This window comes from Scomber japonicus, chromosome 6 (assembly GCF_027409825.1).
Source record: "Scomber japonicus isolate fScoJap1 chromosome 6, fScoJap1.pri, whole genome shotgun sequence".
NCBI classification, from domain to species: domain Eukaryota; kingdom Metazoa; phylum Chordata; class Actinopteri; order Scombriformes; family Scombridae; genus Scomber; species Scomber japonicus.
In genome coordinates, this window is record NC_070583.1 from 20,385,749 (window position 1) to 20,411,835 (window position 26,087).

The window sequence follows — 26,087 nt, forward strand, 5'->3', positions numbered from 1 at the left end:
AATATGGAGGAGGAAGCATGATGGTCTGGGGCTGTTTTTCTGGATCCAGGGTCGGCTACCACAGCATTCTGCAGCATCATGCAGTACCCTCTGGTATGAAAAAAGTCAAAAGGTGACATGGGCTTTATTGGTACTGTGATACCATTTAAGCCCATGTGTTAAGTCATGATTTATTTATTTATTTTTAGCAATATTTATATTCAATAAGTAATTCAGTAAAAATTAGGAAACAATAAGGGAAAAACCTTCCTCCTGAGCAAAATCTTAAAGGTCTGACATCAGGCTTAACCCCCTTTGTAACCATCAAGATTTTTCAAGAAGTAATTGTAATTTAATTACATATTTTTTTCTCAGTAACTGTAATGGGTTACAGTTACATTTATTTTGTAATTAAATTGCATGTAACTAGTTACTCCCCAACATTGTGTGTGCATTAGAAGTAAATCATTTCATAGCGGAACGTTGGTTTGTTGAGTAATCTTGAGCCTGGTCGGACATTTATTACAGAGGGACCATAACATCCTTTTCCAAACGTTGACGTGGAGGGTTTGTTTGTGTTTATAATGTCTGACACTAAAGTAGATATTTCAACTGATAGCTCCGCTGTCATCCAGAATCCAAATGCGTCTTCTCAACCAAATAATCCACTGTCGAGGAAGCTCAACAAAATATTGGAGACGCGGCTCGACAATGACAAGGTGCGTTAAGAGTTTAGCTCCCTGCTAACTAAGCTAGCAGCAGATACAGCTAAACTAGTCGGTTTAAGACGGGAGATATTTCGGCTTTACTGTGATATTGTAACTTTCCCTGATGACATGAACGAGTAATCATTACTGGCTGTTGTAAAGCACAGTATGTACATGTTGCTACATGGTGGGGGATGAAACGTACCCTTCAAGTGCGAAAATGCAGGTGGCCAAAATATGACGGACATTTCATTTCTCCGGTGGTTTCTGTAAAAGGGGGACAGATCCTTAGTTTGATATAAGTCATAACTAACTGGTATGATTTTTTTAGGAGATGCTGGAGGCTCTGAAGGCACTGTCCGTGTTCTTCACTGAGAACAGTCTGCGCACCAGGAGAAACCTTCGAGGTGATATAGAAAGACGAAGCCTGGCAATCAACGAGGAGTTTGCACTAATTTTTAAAGAAGTAAAAGAGGTAATGTTGAGGAGCGCAAGCACAGTCCAATGTATTACACTTTATTTAAAACAGCATCAATGTCCCAGTACAAGGAAACGCATGTGTGGTGTGTGTGATTTGGGAAGGGGACACATTCCCATTCTGAGCAGGGACAGTAGATATAGTCAATATTACACACACACACACACCAACAACAACAACAACAACAACAACAACAACAACAACCTTGATTTAAGGTTTTTAACTTTTAAGGTGATGTCTTTGTGATGTCTCTGTGATGTCAGTGTTTCCCACACATAGACTAATTCGTGGCGGTGCGCGACAGATTCAACACCGGCCGCCACATATTGCGTTTCGTTATTAATTTTTTTTTTAACGCTAATTAAAAAATACGCATCGTATTCGTTAAGCTGTATTTCCTTTCTCTGCTCACCCTGCGTCTCTCTGTCACTCACGCGTCTCTCTCCCATAGCTCACACACACAGCCCCTCCCCTCCGTGCACACCGCGTGTGTCTCCATCAGCGAGATCACCCCCCCCCCCCCCCCCCCCCGTCGGCCGGTTTACCGAAACCGACCAACCAACCCCCCCCCCCCCCCCCGTCGGTCGCCGGACTACCGCCACACATTGCCTTCAGATCTGTGGGAAACACTGGATGTCTTTAAAACACCCCAGGAAAGGTTTCAGTTCCCAGATTAAAACTGATAATGCAGTTGATCTTGCTTACATAAACTGTATTTTAAATGCTTTGATCCAAATTACATGAGTTAAATTTTTAAGAATGTGTTGTGCCTGATTTCTGAGAAAATGCCATTACCAGCAGCAATCACAGGACCAAAGACTGAATTGGGGAACTTAAAAGTCTGTGATTCCGGGAGGTTACACAAATGTATTCACAATAACAGAATCGTGATATACTCATAATGTAAAAAACTGTTATCTATGATGTGTATGGTATCACCAGTGTCTCAAAATACTAGGGGTGTGACAATACACTCAGCTCACGAGACGAGACACGATATTGGGTTCATGAGATCGAGACGAGATGAGATTTTAACTTTATTTTGACGAAAACTTCAATGAGGAAATACATGACTGTTCTTTTATTTGAAATTCACAAAATGGAAATTGAATTGAAATGTTTTAACTAATCATCTTGTAATGAATCACTTTAGTTCTACTTTCTAAATATATAATTATCATATGCAGTATGCAGCAGTATAGATATTTTATAGATGGATCATTTTGGTATTTATGGAAATAACAACCATAAATACAAAAGTTAGATACAATCACAAATACTAAAAAGTAAATTATAAAGAGTAGAAACAATTCTAATAAAGAATCCAATTATCACAAATTATATCATATTGCTAATAATTGCTTTTGTCTGTCATTGTCAGTCGTTACTGTTTACGGCTATCTCCGTGTATTATGGATGTATTATAATGTCGTGGACCCACAACAGACTCTCTTCCGGGTGGGGGTGCGCGCACGATTACGTAATGCGGAAGGGAAAACAGGCAGGTCGCTCGGCCAATTATATCATTCAGACCGAATGATATGATTGGTCAGAGTTTTCGCTAAATATTATGAGAATGGAATAATGTTTTGTTTCTGTGCCTGGTGGATCTCTCTAACATTTTAGAGTGCCATTACCTTATTAACAGCATTTTAACCTAAACAAAAAAAAGTGTAAAAATGTAACCAAGGTAAGGGTAGCTTTAATTATAGCTTTGCGAGACAATATTCACTTTGACTAGTAATATCGGCACGTTTTCGTCTCGCGAGATCTCGTCACACCCCTACAAAATACTGAGAGAAGTATACAGAGAGGTATTTCTGAACTGCCTTAGTCCTGTCGTAACAGTGATTTCATTTTCTCCACAGGAACTTGAAAGTGTTCATGAAGATGTGCAGGCCATGACAACATGTTGTGAAGAAATGACCAGCAGGTTAAAGGTACAATATATTTTCTTGGCATGTGTTAAAACATTTTCCTGTACAACATAAATGGACGTCAGTATACTTGTGCAGATTTAACATAGTATGAATCAACTTTACGATTTTAATGACATATGATTGATTTTTGCATTTCTTCTGTGAACATATACTCACAAACCACTTCATTAGGTACACCTGTGTAATCTATTCAATTCAATGCAACAGCCCTGCTATATATTCTACATTTACAAAGCTTATATGCACATTCAGTTTATGTTGACATTGTCAGAAAGGTGATTAATACTGCTTTTTGTTTATTATTGAGGTTGTAGTGGTTGGTGGTGGTGTACTGGACTGCATTACATTGGATGGTGTTCCTAATATTTTGTCCACCTCATTAAAATACATACACATGAAATTGTTGGAGGTATTAGAAACACTTTTCAATATACCATAAAAGCTAGTAAATAACTATTTTTGGGGTGTCATGCGAGGGAAAATGATTTTCTCTTAAAGACTGGTGTATTTGAATGTACCAGTAACTATTCATTTATGTCACTTATGTTTAAACAAGTTACCCCAAAATTTTTTCAATCTACTTTTATTTGAAACACAAGCAATATATAATCAAATAATCCACCTGAAACAGTGTGTCAGGTTAATGATTAATGGTCCCACAATTAAACCTTTTAAAAGAACACAGAAACTTAAGTAAGTGTGTAGCTGTATTGTCACTGGAGTCCAAAAAACTCTTCATCAGAGCTGTCGCTGTGCACAAATATTACACCCAAGTCACTATAAGGCTCACCAAGCACACTGTCCTCGGACTCTGTGTCAGTCCCAGAGTCAAACAAAGCATCATCCTCTGTTCCATCTAAAAAAAACAACAAAGTTAGTGAATATTTAAGCTTCAGATCTGTGTTCTCTACAAGTGTGCAATTAAAGCTGGTCATCTGTGTACTTTCGCACATTGCACTTCAACATCAACGTTTTTTTCTGTAAATACTGAAACATCACAGCAAGTAGTGTCCGGAAATACTTCTGAATCACCATCTGCCTGTGAACCTTTTTTTTTTTTTTTTTTAATTTCTCCGACAACATACAGCAGGAATGGGTCTATTTTCATAAGCTGCTGGCACAGCTGGAACATACAATGCCTGCTTGACACAGCTGTCTACAGGACGTTATAGTTCATAAGTGTGAACGCTCATATCGTTATCTTGTTATAGTTATTGTTCTAGTTATCACTCTTAGTGTGGACAGCCCTTTACAGACTTATAACCAAATCCAGATCCAACGTCTCTCTGCATTTTACTGGTGTATAGGACGAACCCCACTTTTATTGAAAAAAAAGTGTATCAAAGGTGCTTATTTACTGGCTTTTACAGTATAAAAGTAGAATATATTGCTGAGCTGTATTGTTGAATTGCATCAGATTGCACAGGTGTACCAAATGAAGTGGTTGGTGAGTGTATTGCAAATAATCAAAGACCTTTTTCCTCAACAGGCTGCCAAGGAGCAAACTCAAGACCTAATAGTTAAAACCAACAAGCTTCAAGGAGAGAAGTGAGTTTCTTTTGAATGTGTGATGAAAATTGTGTGTGTGGTGTGTATTATTGTATTAAACCTAAAAAAGACAAAAAAAAGAAAGAGAAATACTGTACTTAAAATAGAAAAACATTTCCCTCTGACTAAATCTTGATATTACCTGGTTGGATACATTTATAATTTCTTACTGTTAATGGTTTACACTTACACTTTCTAGAGAAGACAATATAATGAAATCCAGTATATAGTAATTATTACCGCCTTTGGAACATGGACAGCTTTAATTATTCAATAGTTAATTCAGCTGAGTTGAAATAGTTGTGACTGTAGTTTGTGTTATATTTGTATTAAATCGGATGATGATGTAAAATGGTTATAAGGTAACCGCTATATTGGATGAGCCAAATCTGAAAGCACTCACATTACTAAAGCAGTAGTCTTAATATAATGTTACATTTTAAGTACGGTTGTATTTATTGTAAGGCTAATGGATTATGCCAAACAGATTTTGTGCTTAGAATTGGTCACTCTTGTACAAGTTTTGGTCTTCAAATTAGTCTGGGAGTGCAACCAACTGTTGGAATCACAAGATATTTTAGATCTGATTGTAACTAAATTGTCACCAAAATGTAAAATAAGACCCTATGACGAGACTGTCGCCCTGAACTTTTAACTGGCATTTCAGAATGTCAGGGAGATCATGGAGATATGGGCTGGCAACTTTATGCTGAAGAAATATCTCACTGCAAATTTTCCACCCCTTATCTGCTCTGGGGCTACAAGTCATTTTGCAAATCCGTCACATATGTCACTGATAAGCATCTTCATCAGCCGAAAGCTAGACACCCCAATCTCTCTGGTGTCTCATTTCCACAGAGAAATTACCCCTTTTTTCTATTTTCTACTCAGATGAATTTTCAGACAAATAGCACTTCTATCAAAACACACGTCGGGCACAGCATTGTACACTTTGCAAGAGATAAGCTTTTATGGCACACACACAGTGTTTGGAAAGGGAGACTGATTATGCAAGCACTTCCTTGTTTTTCAGGAGCTGCCTTTGCACTCTACTGAGTATCTGACACTACCGAAAACTGAAGGGAATCTCCCCCTTTTAAACCTGCAGTGTGACACTTTTGTCTCCCCTTCTTGCAGTGATTATAATTTAAGAAACTGATGTCGTCATTGTAGACCCCTGATGCTTTTTACATGAGCTGGTCCCCACCCTGGCATTGCAATATGATTGGGGCTTACTGGAGACAGTCTGCCCTGGTTAACAGTAGTGACTATCAATGCACCACCAAAATCACATTTATAAACTCTGGTATACTGTGAAATATACAGATTTACCTGGCAGTGATAGGTTTAATTAGCATTGTGTGACTTTGTTTGGCAAGGTTTTGAATGTAATAAAGATTAGTTTAGAGTAAAAGTCCCGCACACCAGCTTTAACGTAACTAGGCCACAACTTTAGAATTGCATACTGATAATTTGGCATATTTGCACAAATAAAAGAAATGACCCACCAAGTTAAAACACCATTAAGTTGTTGTTGAGAAATGTTGTAGTCTATAAAATGCAGCCTCTCTCTTTAGGGTCAGAAGTTGGAGAGATTTGGTGCAGGGAATGAAGAACTTTCAAGCACATCTTTATTTTTGATGAGGAGGGATGAAAGATTTATGAGGCCAATGAATATTTTCCTGCGCTTGTCTATTTGCATAAGGAGGGCAGCAATCATCATTAATGGAGCTTTATTTTGTTTTATTCGTCGTGTCTTGTGATGTTTGGCCTTGAGATACACATCAAAGTAGTTCCCATTTACTCTGTGCTACAGCCTGATCTTATTGAAGCCAGGCTATTACAACTGGGGAGCAGCTCATCAAGCGAGCTCTCAATTTGAGCATGTGCATTGAGATTTGCTGACAACACACATTAGGAGCCATCAGATATGCAGATCCAATATATGCAAACAATGACATAGAGTCATGAGTGGAGGCAGATAGTGTATCTAGGGTGCTCACCCATCCACAACTCTTGGAATACTGATGGGTTTTTTGGGGTGGATTGAGACCCTGCCAATAAAATGAATCGGGGGTATCATGAATTTGGCTGGCAGAGTGTTGACAGGGATGTGAAAATAAAACAGTCGTTCTTGTTAGCTGATAGCCGGGGGTTGGAGTGGGGTTCATTAGCATCGGCGGCGGCTGCGACCTCAGTGCTCAGTGACCTTGCGAGTTGACACGGAGACAGAGGCTTGGGCACAGATGATGTAGATTTCTGGCAAAAGACACTGCTGACAGTTGTGATATACTGCTGCAATTCTATGCTCCGCTGGCGCAGCTTCAGGACCTCCTAGAAGAAAAGGTGGCATAGGGAGGGAGGCGGTGAGATTTAGGAGGAAGGGGATCAGCTCTGAATCTAAGCGCAGTCAATTACACCAGTGGGAATAAAGCCGCCAATGAATGCACACGCGCAATGAATTAATATAATTCATATTGCTTTGTGCAGGGGGGCCTTGTTGAAGGTAAGCGGTCAGAGGTTTTTACTTGAATGCCCTTTTTTTGAGTGGCCCCCCTACCTTGTCTTTTTCTTTATATAAAGGTCCCTTTTCGACCTGCTGTCTGTCTGTTTGACATTTTCATTCGCAAAGCCACAATAACTCCGCAGCCAGATGGGATGGTGTCTGCATGCTGGGCTTTGACCTTGTCTTTAGCAATTTTGTCTCAGAAGAGCTGCCAGGGGAAGTGTGCAGTCAAGCTGTCCTTCTTAAGCCACCCACCAGTCAGCCCCTGTGCACCGCACCACTCAAGTCTTCTGGGTCAGATCTATTTCAGGTCATACAATCCTCTGCAGTCCCAAGTCACTGTCTCACTTATTTATTTATTTATTATTTTCTTCTGTTGACACTTATTATAGCTATGCTAGATTAGAAGCATATTATCACATTTTGTGCTTGTTGAGCCGCTCTGCACAGAGAGTACAGTCGTTGTCAAAGCTCTGCAGATGCTAATGTGTATTTACCCGGCAGAGCAGGCCTGTCCTGAACTGTTTGCTATCTTACCTGCCAGTGGCACAGTGTCATTTGTCAGCTCTAATGAAACGGAAAGGAAGAGAAGATTGGTTATAGTGTTCGGAAAACAAAGGTGGAGGGAGGGTGAACCAATGGGAGCAGACAACCTGTGTTTGTCCGCTGGCTTTCAGACACGCTGCTCTTTTTGTTTCGTTTACACGCAGGGGCTGGTCCTGTTCAGAGAGGCTGTCAGCAGCAGCACTAAATAGAGCCTGTGTGTTGTTCCATAGTTAAACGTAATACTGCACACCTGTCCTGCACCTTGTGATCTTTGTATTACAGTGACATGTTAAGCTGAACAAGTTGAGACATCTCACAAACGTGTATTTTTATGGATTGCGTAAAGGGGTGTTGGCTTCATTGACCAGCTATTACTGAACCACTCAGTAGTAATAGTTTGGCTTAATGCCACAGAACAATGTAGATATATTTAGGAACCTCAAATACCCTGCTGTAGTTCCCATAACCTGTGATGAATTACCAGATATGGTCATTTATGCCAGGTTTTTCTCCAAAAACAAACCAAATGCTCTCAGTATGACTTCTGTGTAGGTCATTAATAAATCAGGAGTTTTGAAACTCCTGAGAGAACAATCAGGGATTTCAGATTGTAAATGACAACCTGTGTAAAGTGACACTTGAGCCTTATTAAGGCTCAGCTGGCTGTTAATGAGGGTATGGCTGTGAGTATGCCTTTGTGTTTTCTGATGGGACTGGCTGCGACTGCACTCTGTGATCATTGGCGCGTAGCTAACTAACAGCTTTGTGAATGCCAAATTTCCACGCAGGCCTTTGAAATGGCCCCTAATAGATTTTAATGGATAATCGACTCACGCAGTTTACAACTTATGAGAGGGGTTGGTCACATGGTTCGCATGCAGTTGATCTCCTAATCTTTCGATCTGTATCAGTTAGCACAGTGCCCTGTGAATCATTTCATGTCGTTTATCTTCACTGTCTACCAATAGGAAAATGATAACCTTGTCTGCTATCTTTCTATTGTGTATAATTACTTGTGAGCTTGGTAAATGTTACTTGCTGATCACGCTTTCAATTTTTTTTCTAAAAGTTGACTGTCAGGTAATTAAGGAGGCGCAGATAATTTCAGCATTTCAGTTTGGCGAAGCTGTTGATGAGATTGAGTTGCTTTATGTAGCTTAAATGCTTTCCGTGCTTGAACAGACAAAATCAATCAGCCTAGTTGGGAAATCTGAGCACACAAAACAAAGAGACAGACCCTTACACACTGCAGCATAGTAAGTGTTTAGTGCACTGTAGTCTGTTACGTAGAAATTTCACCCTCTCATGTCACATTTTGTAACCTGCACTTATTGGGCATTCTTCAAAAAAAGGGGTTACCTCATTGACTTTATCTTTTCCCGAAACCACTAGCCATAGAGTCTTTACATACTTGTCTTTACAGTGTGATTTTGCCGATTCACTCAAGTATGTCGCCTCTCTCTGGTATTTGGTAATTGTAGTCTGGAGAAGAATGTGTCAAGTCCTGACAGTGCTGTAGAAAAAAAAAGATCCTGCTGCTCCGCTGTTGCCTTGCTCCCCTCTGCTTTAGCTCCCGCAATCCTCCTCTTCTCACCTTGTACAGGCGTGTGCAGTATGTCTGTTCGTTGTGATTTACATCCTGGAGGAACAGGTCTGTCACTCCGAGCCTAGATGAGAGAAATTGGGGGCATTTCTTGTTTTCTAGGAGTGATTCTCTTACAAAGTTAGACAAAAAAGCCCCCCCCTCTCTGGTGTTCCCATGTCTGAAAAGTTCAAAGTGTCCATAGACAAAAGTTTTCATGCATGAAGAGGTGAAAATAGTTGCTGCTTTATGATGAGACTCACGATATCTTATTTTCCACACAGAAAGTTGAGTACATGACATTAACACAGTTCAAGTGGTTTGTTGCGAAGACAATGAACATCACCTTTTCCCCTTTCACAAATGTATCTTTTTCTATTTTCTGCATTTCAATGACAAGTAATCAAATATTAATCAACTGAATTAAGTAAATCTAGCTCAACATCGGTGGATAATTTAAGTGTATCATAAACACAGTAAACACAAATTCAAACAGACACACTGAGTATTGTTAGAAGTCTGTGGCATCATTCATGAAATCCCAAGCTATGGCATGTTAAATGTGGCTGAGCAGATAAGGTTATGAAGCCTTCAATTGTGGCCAATCAATTTCCTATCTACTAAAATGCTATGTGGGTCCCCCCCCTCCCCCCCCCACACACACATTATGTATGTGCATGTTTCTGCCAGTTTTCTTGTGAAGATAATAACTCGAGAACCTGCCACAATACTAATTCCATGTTTGCACTGCAGTTCTTCACTATAGAACATATTATCCAATTAGATTTCACTAAAAGCTTGCTGCATAGATTTGCATATTAGTGATGCAAGTCTCTCTTTCCTACAAATGTAAGCCACTCATTCTACAAGAGTTTGCAGACTTTACATTAATATTGGTTGTGTGTGAAGACAAGTGTGAAGCATGTTAACATGCAAAATAGTTTCCCTAATTTATGCATCACTCAGTTTGATTAATGATTCATTAGCATAGCTTGTTATTTTTGGCTGGACCGCAGCGGGCCAGACCTATAAACCAGTGTATTTCAATCTTGTCCTGGGGCGACCCTGCCCTGCTGCATGTTTTAAATGTTTCCCTTGCTCCAACACACCTGATTCAAATGAATGGGTCCTTATCAGGCTTCTGTGGAGCTTGATGATGAGCTTATCACCTTTGTTGGAAGAGGGAAACTGACTGAGAGATGAAATTTCACCATTGGTCAGCTGAATGGTCAGTCACAGTCAAGAAATATACTAAGTTACATATATATAACATATTCAGAGTCTTGTAATTGTAATTGTGGTGGAATGTCAGATAGCTCAAGAGCCTCTTTTTTATAATTTTTTTTATCTCTCCATGACTAAATGTGTGCTCTCTCTAATCAATTCTCATTCAGCTTTATCCTCTCTGTTTTGTGTGTGCAGGCTTGGGTAGTCACAGCCAACTTTAATACAAAAATATTATGTTACGTTGCCTAAGTAATGTACCACAATTACATTTGGATTAGAGGATTTTGGTAACGGCTTCAGAAGGTATTTTTAAGTAGTGGCACAACAGGGTTGTCGCTGTGAAGCCCATAAAGCCTATCTGTGTGTGTAGTGGTCCAGTTAAAGGTAGCGGTCCAACCAAGCTGTTCTAGTATGTTGTGACAAAGCCCAGGCACATGAAATACATTAAGGACAAAGAAGCCTTGAGACATTGTGTGAGAGGCTCAACATACATTTTTACTGAATCATAGAGTCCTCCTACAGATTTACAACCCTTTGCTTCCAGCTGGCTGGTCACTGGTAATAGCTGTGTGAGAGACAATGGTCGGATAATGTTGGGTTCTTCTCCTCCACCAAAACAACCTGGTGATTTACTGATCCAGCCTTGCCTTCACACGGAGGGAGGGAATATAGACGAGGTGGTTTGGACAGCAAGATGGGGACAGTGGGAGGACTCACTGTTGTTCTGCTATCCCGTGACAGAGTTCCCTGTGAGACTGGGGCAGTTGCCATGGTCACTATTGTGTTGGGACACTTATAGTGACACTGATAGTGATCGCTCTGCAGTTATTGATAGAGACAAAACCTGGCCAGTATCTGCCTCTGTGCTCTTTTTGTTCCTCTTCTCTTCCTCTGTTATTTATTTTCTGACTGCTACACATGATATCTTCACTCTGTGTCCTCAGTCCTGTAGTTTCACTTACAGTTCACTGCCAGCAAATGAGTGTGTGAGGAGTATGACTGCCATCTACTGTGTGACTTCAATCATTACAGCTTGTTGACAGACGTTCCTATTTTTGATGTTAAATTACAGAATTTAACTTGGTTCTATTTTTCTCGACAGGGCTTACACAAGGGTTGTGACAGAGCACAGTGATAAAGCTCAGTGATGAAAGACAAATAGAGGAAGAAAACATTTGAGCACTTTTGTTTGATTAATAAATTCCCAAGGGGCCTGGAAGACAGACAAAACAAATAAAGATGACACACAAAGGCTAGACTAAATGACAAAGTATTACAATAAGAAAATATCAAAGGGCAACAGTGACAAGTGAAGGAAATGACAACATTTATTCCTTTTCCATTAGTCACCGTCTGGAGGTTAGAGCCCAGGTTGCCCAGGCTTTCCTTGCCAAGTTTCAGCTATCTAATGAGGAGATGGCAATACTTCGAGGGGCTCGAGATGCGCCTATTACTGAGGTAATCTCCCTTATGATGTACACTCATGAATTAAACCCTGTAAAGAATTCTCCCATCTGCTCCTAAATGATGAGAGGATGCAGTATCAGGCACAGATTTGTGCCTTACCAATCAGCAGCTGTCTGTTGCTTGAGAGGCTTCATTACCTGGATCATCTGTTGAAGGGAGATGCCTCTTCCCACTCTGCCAACATAATGATATAACATCTGATATGTTGTAAGATGTGATAGGGATTTTAATTTAAGTAGTTAAATTATATGTTCCTCTCCATCACTTTATACTGTTTTAAATGATCTTTAAAAAGAACTTGGATACTTCTACAAACTGTTAGATTATAATATGATTATAAGCAATTAAACATGTGGAATGACACCGTACAGCTTTAGATCAAGGTTATATTTATTAAATGGTGACACCAGAACACATTTTTACCAAAGTTGTAATTCTTTTTTTCCCAAAAATAATGTACATTGATTTTTGGACATTTACAGCCCATGTTGTTCCTAACAGGTTTATATGTGTCCTTTATTTTTTTTCCAGGATTTCTTCAAAGTCCTCAGCCGGGTGAAGCACATCCACGAGGATGTGAAAATCCTCTTGCGGACCAACCAGCAAACTGCAGGGTATGTCTCACCGCACAGTGTTACTCTGTGCTCCACTTCTTCAGACAGAAAGCATTTTTTTACAGTGGTTTTATTCTTGTTGTTAAATTTATGAACCTGAATGGTAAAATGGGCAAGTAGGAAAAAAACATCCAGGTCTGGTATTTATGTCTCTGTCAGGGATCTGACACTATGGTGCAGGTCATGAGTATGTAATGTGTGGTCTTGGTTTGTGTGCTTGTTCTAGGCTAGAGATCATGGAGCAGATGGCCGTGTTACAGGAGACATCATATGAGCAGCTCTACCGCTGGGCTCAGAGTGAGTAGAGTACACAGAGTTAATGCCACGGGTGCGGCAAGGGATAAAACTGACTCACTATGACCCTTTTGAGGTTTCCATACTGAATTTTCGGTGTAGTCAAACAGAAGAGACATAATGCATTTTGTCAACCTTAATGAAACAAACTGTAATTCTGTCTTCAAACATCTGATTTTTTTTTGCTAGTGCTAGTTAGTTGTTTTTTTTTTTTGTTAATGGATGTAACTAAATATAAAACTGTGCTCTCTCAAGTGAAAGTAAATATCCTGTAATAGCATTTGAGGACATGTGTATAATATTCTCTATATCAATAGTAATCATGTCTATATTATTGAAATAAAAATAAACCGTATAGATCAAAGAAATCAAATTTGTGTAATTATACAGTGCAAAAAAATATGAATACACATTTTCTGAACCGAATATTTGCTAAATATCGTTTAGTATTTAAAGCATTCGGTAAGCTACGTCAGTGGTAGTGTGTGTTGACCCATTTTCTCAACAGTGTGGAAGACACCCAGTACCCCAAAATCTTGTCATTGTTTGTATTGTCTGAAGCATAAGTAAACTGACTGACATCTTGGGAAAAGCTCAGGGGAAAATATGATTGAAAAATGTTCCCCGTGCTTTGGTGTGGTTGTTGCCAGCAGAGTTGTTATGGTCCAAAACATTTAGCAACTCTGACAACACAACACAAGCATAGTTACTAGAAAGACTGCAGCTGTTTCACTGGTTGGATGATAGTGCTTATTTCTTGTCCCATTGTCTTTGTTTCCACACAGATGAATGCAGGGGACTGACTCAGGAGAGCTGTGATATCAGCCCTGTTTTGACTCAAGCCATGGAGGCCTTACAGGACCGACCTGTCCTTTACAAGTAACACACAAGCTTTAACTTATTTGTCCAAACAACATACTGTAATGTCGTTACTGCATTTGTCTTCATTCCCATGCCAATCAGTGTTTATAGTGTCTTCTAAGATCATTAATTAAAACTAGAAGTGATGGATTTTTTTTTTACATCCAAAATCAAGGTATCAATGGGGCAAGTCTACTGACACAACTTTTCAGTGACAAAGAAGGCAGCAATACATTCTTGTTAAATTAAAACTCAAGATGCAGTTCTCTCATAGACTCAAAGGCTTTGTCTTTCACTCTGTATCTGTCCTCTGTGGGCACCCCACATGTGAATTGTGAGAGTTTATGGCCAGAGAGATTCTTGCCATCTCTGTCACCGATGTGGTCTTGGCAAGAGAAACAAAGAGGTTCTTGATTAGAAAACAACAGCACAAACAGTCTGGAGTAACAGAAAATGTTGCCGTCTTGCAATCACTGGGTGAAAAAAGCACAAACCCATAAAAAATCACTGCCAAAATCTAAAGAAGTGGCACTGAAAACATACACTCTCATAGTTTAATAAAACGGTACTCACCAAAATGAGTCCTTATGAATTGTGAGAATTTCTGAGCTGTATTTGAGACATTGTATGAGATTCATTAACACTGTAAACAATCAGTTGTGTCTATATTTAGTCTTTTTCTCCAAAATGCATTTGGCTGCATTTGGAAGACTGCAGAAATGTGTATAACGTCACCCCCGTGCCCCATAGCATGCTGGTAGGAACATGCGATACAAATATGTGAACCAGCTCATCAGATCATTCCTCCACAGTGCAACTAGTGGTCAAATAACAGAAGTATATACTGTAGAACAGAAAGATTGTTATTCACTGATGTCCTTGATTTACTTTGTTTTGTTTTTAATCCTTATTCAAGCCCTCTTTCAAGTCAACAGCTTTTTTTAGTACATTAGCTAATAGATAACACGTAACTATTTAATTTAGGCCTTGAAGTGCCCAAAGTACATAAGAACAGCTTCTATGCATTTTACACCCAGTTATTTTAAAGCAATCACTGACTCAATCAGGGAGTATATAATAATTTAAAAAAAGGAATCATATGTTTAAAAAAAAAAACTGAATATCAATATCTGTCCAAATGATTCATACTCGCCAATACAGTTGAGCAGTGTGTGCTCACATAGAGCGCAGAATTGCATAGATTCACGGATTTCCCAATGCTTACTGTGAGTTCAACTTTGTCCCTAAAGCAAAACAACACACAGGAAAATTTCTCACGTTACTTCAAGATATGTTTTCATGGCAAATCTTTTTCCTGTCCATGCTGCATTCTTGGAAACGCACCTGTCTCTGTGCCCAGAAAATGTCCAAGGTCATGCGCGGGCTGGGGATGTTGAGGCTGAGAGAATAAAAACCGGCGTTCCTGGAATCTTAATTCAGCACTATCTTCTGTTTAGTCTGACAAAGAGCTTGCCACCGCCAAGTAATCAAAACAACCTCAAACTCTTTCCTTTTGGAAAAGCTGCCTGCATTGTTGATTTATGTCAACGACTGACCTCCAACACACTCTGCAGGAAAACATTGTGACCGCCTCGTTTTCACAAAAGGTTTGAGGTTTTGACTGTTGCCTTCTTTCTCTTGTGTTTGGTCAGGTACACTCTGGATGAGTTTGGGACTGCACGTAGATGTGCAGTGGTACGAGGCTTCATCGATGCCCTCACACGGGGCGGGCCAGGAGGAACTCCCCGTCCTATAGAGATGCATTCACATGACCCCATGAGGTACCGCTCCAAACCCATTTGTGAAACAGTTCTTTAAGGTATGCTGAGTGGTGAGTTCAGCATTGATGTCTCCATTAATTGATGTTTGCAGTTTCAAAGAAAAGCCCTTAAACCTTAAAAACAGAAGATATACCATTATGCATCTCCAAAGATAATTGACAAGCTCAACTCAAACATGAGTGACACATTACTTCCAACCTGTTTCCTGTTGAATACAAACAAATATAACTTTGTAATTCATTCCAGAATATTTGTTCAGTTAGGATTCATTTTAGTTATCACAAAATATTAACCTGTTAGAATTTCCGCAGAATGATGTTACTATTCAGAAGAACTATAAACTACACACAGACATTGGAATGGAAACAATGGGTTGTCTGACGCTAAAATAAATCTAATCTAATAAATATTCTACCTTCCCAAATGCACAGCATATCTGTTGTGTGATTGCAAATGTCACATGTTCTTGATCTATAAATTCATTAGAATTTATTCTAAAGCCCTGAGAGTGAAATTTGATTTCAAATTATGTCTGTTTTCTTCAAGGAGTGTCTAAATATGTGTCTGTTTCCTGCTGCACCACATCCTCTTCACTTTTGCTCCTGTGCCCAGCAGCCAAATGGGAGATTTTCTCAGAATACAAGCCATGTTTGGAACACAAAATCACCTCCACTTTAATAGGGGGCATCAGCAATTCTGAGAACATCAAGTTCTTTCTCACCTCCCTATATCCTCACACTCGTTCACATGCACACACACACACACACACACAATAATTCAAGTTTAACCTTGCGGCTTTCCACCATTATATAACACTAAAACTGTGTGCATGTGTGAGAGGGGAGTGAAACACGATGACCCATGCTTCAGTGTAGCTGTGGTCAGAACAAGGTAAGATTAGCCCTCCGGTTGGCCCCTCAGTGACGTCCTGTTTAATATAGACTGGTTTTTCAATCTTTCAGGTATGTTGGAGACATGCTGGCCTGGCTGCACCAAGCCACCGCCTCAGAGAAAGAGCACCTAGAAGCTCTGCTCAAACAAATCACTCTGCAAGGTATGACGTTTCCCACATGCTAATTACATAGTGTGTAGTTTTCCATTATCTGGTTCATGCTGCACTTTAAATGACAAACAATGTGATCACACCTACAGCATGGTTAGTTGTTTACCTCATTGGTGGCTCATTGGAACCTTCATAAAATATAGTGTATTTTACTGTTGAACCACTGCTTGTAAACAAATGTCACAGCTTGTTTATTAGACAGAGTTTTAGTAACCAGCCTCTCCATTAGGTTAGAAATGTTGGCAACAGTTAAAAAGTGTGAACAAATCCAATTCCAGTACATTTAGTTCAGCCTGACAGACTAATCCTGTTCTTGTTTCCCTGATTTACCATCTCTAGTTTTCATAGCAGTAAAGAATGAAGAGAACTCAGTGGGGGGGATCAGTTGAGACTTTGATCAATTAAGTTATGCTAAGCTATTAAATCCTGGCTGTAAAAATGTCAACATTTACTTCCTCACATCCCTTTGGAGTAGTTTTCTGTACTTAATATTTATTATTTCACACCTTTGGAAAAAAAACAATGATTTTTCAGGTGGGTGGGTTTAAATAACTGTTGTCACCCGTGAAGTTCCACAGTTGGATTTTATTCAAATCTGTGAATGTGCCTTAAAATTGATTGAATACATTTATTTATCCCCCTGTAATGTAAAGGATGCTCAGTGAATATGCTACTGCTTATACAAACTTACTTTTGTTCCAATAAAGACATTTTTCCCTAATGATGCATTAATTAACACTGTACTCATATTTATGATACCCTTGAAAGTGTCCATGCATTGAATCTCAGTTTACCTTGACTGTGTGTGTGTGTGTGTGGCTTCCTCTTTCATTAGGCGTGGAGGAGAACATGCAGGAGGTGGTTGGACACATCACTGAGGGAGTGTGCAGGCCGCTAAAAGTGAGGAACCACATTAGTTTAGGAAGAAGGAGCCATGGTATGTATTCTGTCATGTTCTAATCATTTCACTCAATCATTATTGATCTGTCCCTCAGGTTCGGATTGAACAGGTCATTGTGGCTGAGCCAGGTGCCGTCCTTCTTTACAAGTTGTCCAACCTGCTGAAGTTCTACCACCACACCATCAGGTATTTCAGCTTTTTAATGTATACAACATAACAACGTATCTGTCATTTATCCATTCATGCTGCATTGATGAATGGTCCCACATGATCTTTGTCTAGCTCTATCATTGGAACCAGTGTGGCGTCCTTGCTTATGACCATTGAGGAAATGCACATCCTCAGTAAAAAGATGTTCTTCAACAGTCTGAGCCTCCATGCAAGCAGACTCATGGACAAGGTACAGTATGAATAAGATGAGGTTTCTTTGACCAATCCACAATATGTTCCCTGGTACATGCAGTATGTTCAACTCTATCATCCACCTGATGTACAGCAATTTGTCTATTCAGAGATATATTTGTTATTTATAAAATATGAAGTTGTTTCTTATCCAGCATGGTTAGTGCTTAAGTAGGGAATCAACAGAAATGAGAAAAAAATCAAACTTAAGTTGACTTTTCCTACACAAAAGAAAGAAAGATGTCAAAGTAAGTGACTGCCAGCAAAGCAAGAGATAGCAGTATAATCTTTGTTTTCAGACACAAGGTTCACAATGTTCTTCCATAAAAGTACTTAAATGACAGTGCAGTTCAGTATTGCACCCTGTGGACACACATTGTGTATTTCAGCTCTGCTTCTCAACCCTCAAAGACAACAAGGCTATTTCTGAAGCACTTGTAAACATTTTTGTCCTCCTGGCCGCAGCATCGAAATGGTGCTAGCTGCCAAAAAACACTTGACTTTTAGTTAAATTGGCATCCAAGTATACCTCAGCACGAGCAGGAGCTCTTCCACATAACATGCTGGCTGTGTCCCAATCAATGGCGGTTACAAGAATTATCCCTATAGCTTGGTGTTAATCAAATTGGAGACCCTCCGGGTTTTAGTGTCAATTCCAGCTAATGCCAAGAACACAGCCTTCTCATAATTTGCTCTATTAGGTGGACAAATGTGGCCAGGCTCTGTTCTCCGTTGTGTGTCCAGAATCCCGTGAAAACAAAACCCTCTTCATTAAAAAAAAGCTCTCCTCTGAAAAAGCTCAGAACAAACTGAGACTCAGTGTAGCAGCAGGGGGCAGTTGTACATTTGGCCAATCATTCTCATTAGAGATATTTAGTGTTTTGGTGTTATCAGGATCACTTGTCTTGGTGAATGCTGCAGCCCACACAACTATCCTCTGCAAGAATAACTTTTTCTCTGTCTACCTACTACTACCTATACTCTCTCCTGGCCCTGTCTGCCTGGGCAGGTGGAACTGCCACCTGCAGACCTGGGACCCACAGCTTCCCTCACTCAGACCCTGTCCCTCCTCAGGGAGGTCCTGGCCTCCCACGACTCCTCAGTGGTTCCTCTGGATGCCCGTCAGGCTGACTTTGCTCAGGTAAACGCATATTTTGTACAATATGATCAGTGTGGGGAAAAGATGTGAGAAAAGTCAAACTTGCCTCTTGTCGTCATATTTTAAGCAATATTATTTTTCATCACCTGTTCAGTGATATTTTAACTCACCTCATAAGGATCTGCCTTACCTCTTTTCTTCCAGGTGCTTTCTTGCATCTTGGATCCGCTCCTGCAGTTGTGCACTGTGTCAGCCAGTAACCTTGGCACTGCTGACATGGCTACCTACATGGTCAACTCACTGTATGTCATGAAGACTACGCTGGCTCTCTTTGAGTTCACTGACAAGAGGCTTGAGATGCTTGAGTTCCAGGTCTGTCATTTGAGAATTGATTTATGTTTTTTTTAGGTATCCATTTATGGAAGCCTATATGGGACTTTTTTTAGAAATATTGTAGTAAACTTGAAAATATAATTCCACAGTAGTATTACAGTTTTTTCCATATGTGTGTGTGTGTGTGTGTGTGTGTGTGTGTGTGTGTGTGTGTGTTATTTGAGATAAAATGAAAATGAATTAATTAAATTAAAATGAAAATTGAAAGGCTATTTGACATTTAATTTTCAAAGTTGTACCCCACTGTAGTGTAACCTCATTTTCCATTTACACAAGCATACATTATAGAATATTGAAGTAATAATTAATATTAAAATGCAATTTTCTAACAATTTGAAAATGAAAAGGACATTTGACATTTCATTTTCAAAGACTTAGCCATCTGTACAGCTAACATTATTTAAATGTTGAATCAAAATTGAAAATTAAACAATGTACTGTTTATGTTAGCAATATTTAACTCACAATGAAAATAAAAATGCAATTTCCTAACAATTTGAAAATGAAAACAGCATTTCACATTTCATTTTCAGAGACTTAACCAGTGGACAGTGTTCAAATGCAATAAGTGAAACAGAGCCCCCAGTCTAATGGGTTTTGTATGAACATGTTACCACGCTCTTTTGGTGTCAAAATGAAAATGCAATTTGTCAGTTTTCTCATCAGGGCGGGTCTTCAGTTATAACGTTAATGATTCTCTGTAGGTGGGACACCATCCTGCTACTCTGTGGTTGCATTTTCATTTTTACTCCTCTAACACATTCATATGCGGAACATGTTTAATGCTATTGGGATCTTACATTAACATTTTCAAGTTTACATTATCATTTTAATATAGTCCCCCATAGGCTTCCACACCCATTAACATTTAATTACAGTCTTCTAATAACACACCACACCTTCTTACGTCGAACTGAATGATTGAACACTAATGTTATCCAGCATGAATGCTCATCTTACAGTCATCACATTGTCTGAGCGTTGTGGTATTGTTCATTAAAATAGTTAATTATTCTTGTTCCTTTCATTAAAACCCATCGAGCCCAAATCTTTTATTAAGATAATTCAATATGCTGTCTCATAGAAGGGTGTGCGTCATATATATTCGCCACATCATGCTCAAATGCGCCATCCATCCCTCTATTTTTAGCACATCTTTTGTAATTGAGCACCACAAGAGCTCCTGTGGAAGTTTCATTATCAATAGCACAGTGATTCTCCATTAACCACAAGTACCATTAGTTCACAATGCAGCATTAGACTGGATTTAAACCACTCTCTCCCTCATTTTTCAGATCGAGGCTCACCTTGACACTCTGATCAACGAGCAGGCATCCTACGTGCTGACCAGAGCCGGACTCAGTTATATCTACAGTTGTGTCCAACAGCACAGCGCTGAACAGGTCTCACGTGGCACTTAACCACAACCACACTTTCATATGCAGTCACTTGTGAAGTTATAGAACGGTAGATTTTTTCTCACATGACTCCTGTATGACTCCCTAATGGTCCTCCTTTTTTTTTATATTACACAGGTACTGACAGTATTGTTTACACTACCTCTCCGGGCTTTACAATCACAATCGCTATGGTTGCACATGATCAGTGTCTTTGTTAGGGCATAATATTTTCAGATTTTCATATGAGAAACGTACAAATGAGAGGGAGATCTTGTTATTCTATTAAAATATATTAGCTTCCTCAAAGTGTCCTGTGCAGTTGAGAGTGCTGATGCCCTGGAGCCTTCCTCTCCCATTATAACACACTCTGCCACTGAGCTGACTGAGACCCATAGTTGTGGTTTAGCATGCGAGTCTTGAAACCCCAGGTCATGTCAGGACACACCACACCCTGTTGCTCCTGCTGTAGCTCAACGCAAAGCTCAATCAAGAACTGTCATTCTGCAGCAGACTACTTCTCTCCTCGGGTGGCCTGTCTTGGGTTTTTTCCTTAAATAGTCTTCTGTTTGAAAAGATTAAGACTCACTGTCTACACTCGACGGCATCCCAGATGTCAACAACTGACAAAATTTCCAAAGTTTATTCTAGACTTTTTAAGGTTGACTTTCACTATCTGTTAAACATTTTATCCCTGTAATTTTCTGAGATACATCGGATGAACTAATCAGAAACAGTGATTATAACAAAACTGTTCCACTGACTAGCAGCAAGCAGATGAGTTTGTAGACTCATAGTGTGTTTGTTAATGTGCCCATTTTCCCATAAAATTACACTTAGGTACCTCTTTGACCCTTGCACTGGCATCTATTTGCTGCTTTTAATGTTGGCAATTTAGGCATTTAAGCTTGACTTAATGTAGCCATTGTGGGTAATCAGTGTCAGCTTATTGCCTTAAAGGTACCTGCTGTTGTGTTCACAAAGTCAGTCTTGTATTTGCTCTGCACAGTTTTTGTGAGATTTAAGGAGGTACATGTGCAGGTTCAGTTTATTCATAAAAGGGTGAATTTTATTTTGGTTTTCCCCCATTTAATCTATTCAGTTTAAATTAGGGCTGAGCAATAAATTGACTTTTAATAAACATTATGAATCTCTTTCCAAATCCTCTTTTTTTCTTTCTTGAAGGTTTCGTGATGCTTTAAACGATTGTGACTTATATTTTAGAAACCTTTCTCTTAAACCAAAGGAAAATAAATATCCTTGTTATACACTTTGGTGGCCAGAGGAAACATGATTTATTTAGGTATCGCTGTATCCCTGCCTCCATCCATTTTTAGTAGATGATCAGGGCAATGTAGACAAATCACACAGAAAGGAAAAACCTTGCAGCACTCTGAATAACCTTAGCGAATAAAGGACCTCAACCTCCTGACCGTCATTCAGTTCTGAGATTAAATGTTCCTTTTCAGTCACTGCAACCTTGAATTGAATTCTAAGCTGATGTTTACTTTTTCCTCTCGTAGGGTCCTCTGTCCCTCCTCCCCAGCATGGATTGCTCCTCTGTGAAGGCAGCGATGGTGAGTAACACTGCATGCATTTATAAAGCAGATTTTCTTGTATTCTTCATCTCATCGTCTGCTGTTACGTCTCTCGCACAAACAACAGGTCCAGTTTGATAGGTACTTGTCGTCGCCTGACACTCTTGTGATGCCACAGCTCAACTTCCTGCTCAGTGCAGCCATCAAGTGAGTTCCTGTCCCTAATGTTGATAGTCACTCTCTCTATTCAGGGAAAGAATTGCAACATTCAGGCTTCAAGTTAAATGTTTTCCACATCGCATGGTGTTTCAACAGGGTAAAGAGCACATTCAGAGTGATAAAAATAGCACAAGAGCGTTGACCTAATACTGTTGAACATTCATTAGTTTACCAGATGTAATACGATCATTACTGCATTCCAAACAAAACACTCAACTAAATGCACAGAGTTTAGATGCTAAATTGCTAAAGCCACCAACACATTGAGAGAGCGGTCGGCATGACTGCCTGTATTTGTCTTACTGATCAGAAAATGCACATGCTTTTAGCTCAGTCCAGCTGCTACAATGGAGGGCTCTTTCTATGAGTCACGTTTACTGGGAAGTGCAGCAGGCTTGAGGAGCACTCTGTACCTCAGGTTAATGTTCTCTATTAATGGACATGGGAGGACTGATGGGCAGGACGCCATTAATTAGCTTCTGGTCCATTTCTCACTCACACTCGTTCCCTGAAATCATTCCTCCTCTTTGTCTTTCTCGCTCTCTCTCTCTGCCTCTCCCACTATCTCTCACGTTGGCTTCTCTGCTCACCTAAATACACAAAAAACACCCACTAGCACTCTGAAATCACTCCTGGGGCCAGATGCATAAACTCTGTATACAGACAAAAACCATGCATACGCCATTCCCTGTACATAAGTTGGTATTTCTAAACACAGACTGTGCGGTAAGAACGTGCGCAATTCACACATTCTTCACACCACATGTACACATTTTTCTAAAGCAATCTGAGGGTTATGTGACGAGAGACAATATCTTTTAGTAAACCATTGTTTGCTTTCATTAACAACCAACTGCATTGATTGTGATTTTTTTTTCTCTTTTTTTTAGATTTGTAAAATGACAATCCAAGGCGCATTTACAAACATAATATTGATAATCATTTTTGTGTGATTCATTTTTATCATTCTTTTAATTTACATGGGAATCAACATTTCATTTTGCTGTTAATATTCTTTTTTTTTTACCAGTAGTTGTGACACAGCTTGTAATGTTTGTTGAGATATGAGAGCAACTAATCATTGTTTACATTTCTGAGATGGTGATGATGGTTTACAGATCCATGTGATGACTTAATAATATAGAAGCTAGAAAGAGCTGCACAGCTGTGCGTAATGGTTGCATGTAATTACTGTATTGGCTGTCAACAGAATCTGTACAACTACACTTCTTTCCCATTTGTTTAATTGACAAATCTAAGGACTGGTTAAAGGCATGGGAGTATAAATGAGGTTCGGGTACATGCGCCTTGTTCCACAATTACAGATTTATAAGACAGAACTATGAGTACACAACGCTTTATAAATGACAAAAAGGATGCATATATACGTTTTGTCTGTATACACAGCTTTAATCATGAATCTACAGAGTTTTATTCATCTGGCCTTTGGAGTGCACAAATAATGGGAATGTACTTTTAGACTCCATTCATTTCACATTTCTCGTTAGTGCACTTGATGTAGTGTAAGGTGTTATACACAGTGCTGTGGTTCTATGTTCTCTGTGGGCCAATTAAAAATATGGATCTCAAGAGCCTAAGTGGGATACAACAGAGGACATGAGTCCTCTGGCTGGGCTCTTCAGTCCGACTGTTGCATCCTTCACTCAATCTCCACTACAAGAAAAGGTTACATTATACCTTTCAATCTCTTTTATAGATTGAGGTTTCTTTTAGATGTTCCTTATTACATTTTTTTGTAGGCTGTGAGGGTCTTATCGATCATCTATCAACACATGACTGGATATTTTAAACATCTCCTCTAGAAATCCGTAAAATGAAACATAATGTAGCACTGCATGTCTTCATTAAAATATGACAGCAAATGTAAAAGAGGAGGAACATTTGACTTTGTCTAATAATTTATTTGCTAACTCAGTATGTGTTGCAGTTGCTTACATGTGATGCAGTGCATTAATGCTGTAATATGTATCCATAGATGGCAGTGTGCACCACATACTGCCACTCATTGTTTTGACACAGTGGGGGCACACACTGGTCACTGAACAAAAAAAAGTAATTAGGACAAATTCCTACTCATGGCTGACTTATTTCAGTTTTTGATCAGTGACTAATTACAGCATAGCTCTGCATGTCCGATTTAGAAATACTAGACCTAATTAAAAAGTCCATTCTCTGCCTCTACTTTTATATTGCGATTGTAAGAATCTAAAGAGTTTTATCTGTTTGTGCAGGGAGCAGATTTTCCGACAGTCGACAGAGCTGGTGTGTCGAGCCTACATGGAGGTTTACACAGCACTGACCAGCCCAGCTAACAGCTACAAAGACCCAGAGAACCTTTTGCCCAGATCACCTCAGCAGGTTCAGAGCCTGCTCTCCTGAAAGACACTTTTGTCCCACCTGGTTGATCTAAAAAAAAAGGGGGGGGGGGTTCACCAGCACTGGACAGCCTGCTGGTTATTTAAAGAGCTGTGTAATTTGTACAGTATAATAACATAAATGTATATAAAAGTGGTTGTTAAGGTGGGGTTCTTTGTGGGAAATGAGGGATGTGGGTCGCTGACCTCAGAGAGAGACATGTCTGTATATAGAGCCTCCTGTGAGCCATGAGGAAAGAACATTTATATGTATATGATTCCATTTACTTTGACTGTTGCATGCAGTCAGCTTGTTTTTCTCTCTGTAAAGCATTGTCTCCTTCTTTCTGTTTTCAAACCATGTTCCCTGTTTGGAGATCATATTTGTACAAAACAGCGGCCTTTTTTATTGAGAATATTGACCATGATATAAAACAAAAAGACGCACTGAATTAAAAAGGATTGTCTGATTTTTTCCACACTTAAAAGTGGTCAGGAAAACTTTAGCTGCCATGCCAAGAAAAACCCAAGAAGCTTCAGCTTGAATGTTGTGTTTATTTTAATCTTAACTGTTTTGAGTTGCAGGGATAAAATGGAAAATCCATCTCGTTTAGCTTTTCAAACAGTGTCTACCATTATGACTAAGATGTGAAAGCAAGACTATAATGATACTGGATTCAGTCATTTACCATAAATTCTACCTAGAAATGGAAAATCTGCCCATTTAAAACACATTATAGTGTTTCAGGAGGATAAAAAATGTTCTTCACTATTAGCACAACATTATTCTCATAGTCATTTTTGAATTTTTGTGGTATGGATTCATAAACTAATTTCCCCAGCATGTACTGGATCCAAATACAGCTCATACACATCTAATTTTTTTTGTATTATTTAAAGCGTAATGTTCTACAAAATCATTCAGATAAAGTAGTTTAGGTTTGGGCAGTTGCCATAGGTTTGCATACCAGACAGAAAGAATTCAAAATGCAGACCAAATCAGACTGGTGTCAAATGGATTGTTTGCAACATTGCCTCAAATTTAAAATGGCCCTAGTCAATTTTATATCTCATCACGGTACACACCTAGTAGATCTTTTTTGCAGTTGACATTGCAGTGCTGTACAGTTGTTGACTTGATGATGTACAATATCATATCAGTGAAAATCT

The 26,087-nt window shown here is 39.3% G+C and overlaps 1 protein-coding gene across 1 annotated transcript; it reads left to right on the forward strand.

Annotated features, from left to right (window-relative positions):
* Nucleotides 1-528: 528 nt before the first annotated feature.
* On the forward strand, nt 529-25,370 carry cog6 (component of oligomeric golgi complex 6). The gene is made up of 19 exons (XM_053321014.1): nt 529-698; nt 1,018-1,161; nt 3,033-3,104; nt 4,594-4,652; nt 11,860-11,971; nt 12,512-12,594; nt 12,821-12,891; nt 13,674-13,767; nt 15,402-15,530; nt 16,493-16,584; nt 17,429-17,493; nt 17,589-17,680; nt 17,777-17,894; nt 18,906-19,037; nt 19,200-19,367; nt 20,684-20,791; nt 22,309-22,362; nt 22,451-22,530; nt 24,795-25,370. Exons 1-19 carry the CDS (start codon nt 564-566, stop codon nt 24,940-24,942), a joined length of 1,956 nt encoding a protein of 651 aa, XP_053176989.1. The 5' UTR covers nt 529-563; the 3' UTR covers nt 24,943-25,370.
* The last annotated feature ends 717 nt before the right edge of the window (nt 25,371-26,087 follow it).

Excerpts from the sequence above, each read along its gene's own strand:
- cog6 (XM_053321014.1), top strand. The coding sequence starts at position 564 with ATGTCTGACACTAAAGTAGATATTTCAACTGATAGCTCCGCTGTCATC. Across the intron at positions 11,972-12,511 it reads GAGATGCGCCTATTACTGAG|GATTTCTTCAAAGTCCTCAG; the intron begins GTAATCTCCCTT and ends TTTTTTTTCCAG. Across the intron at positions 20,792-22,308 it reads AACAGCACAGCGCTGAACAG|GGTCCTCTGTCCCTCCTCCC; the intron begins GTCTCACGTGGC and ends TTCCTCTCGTAG.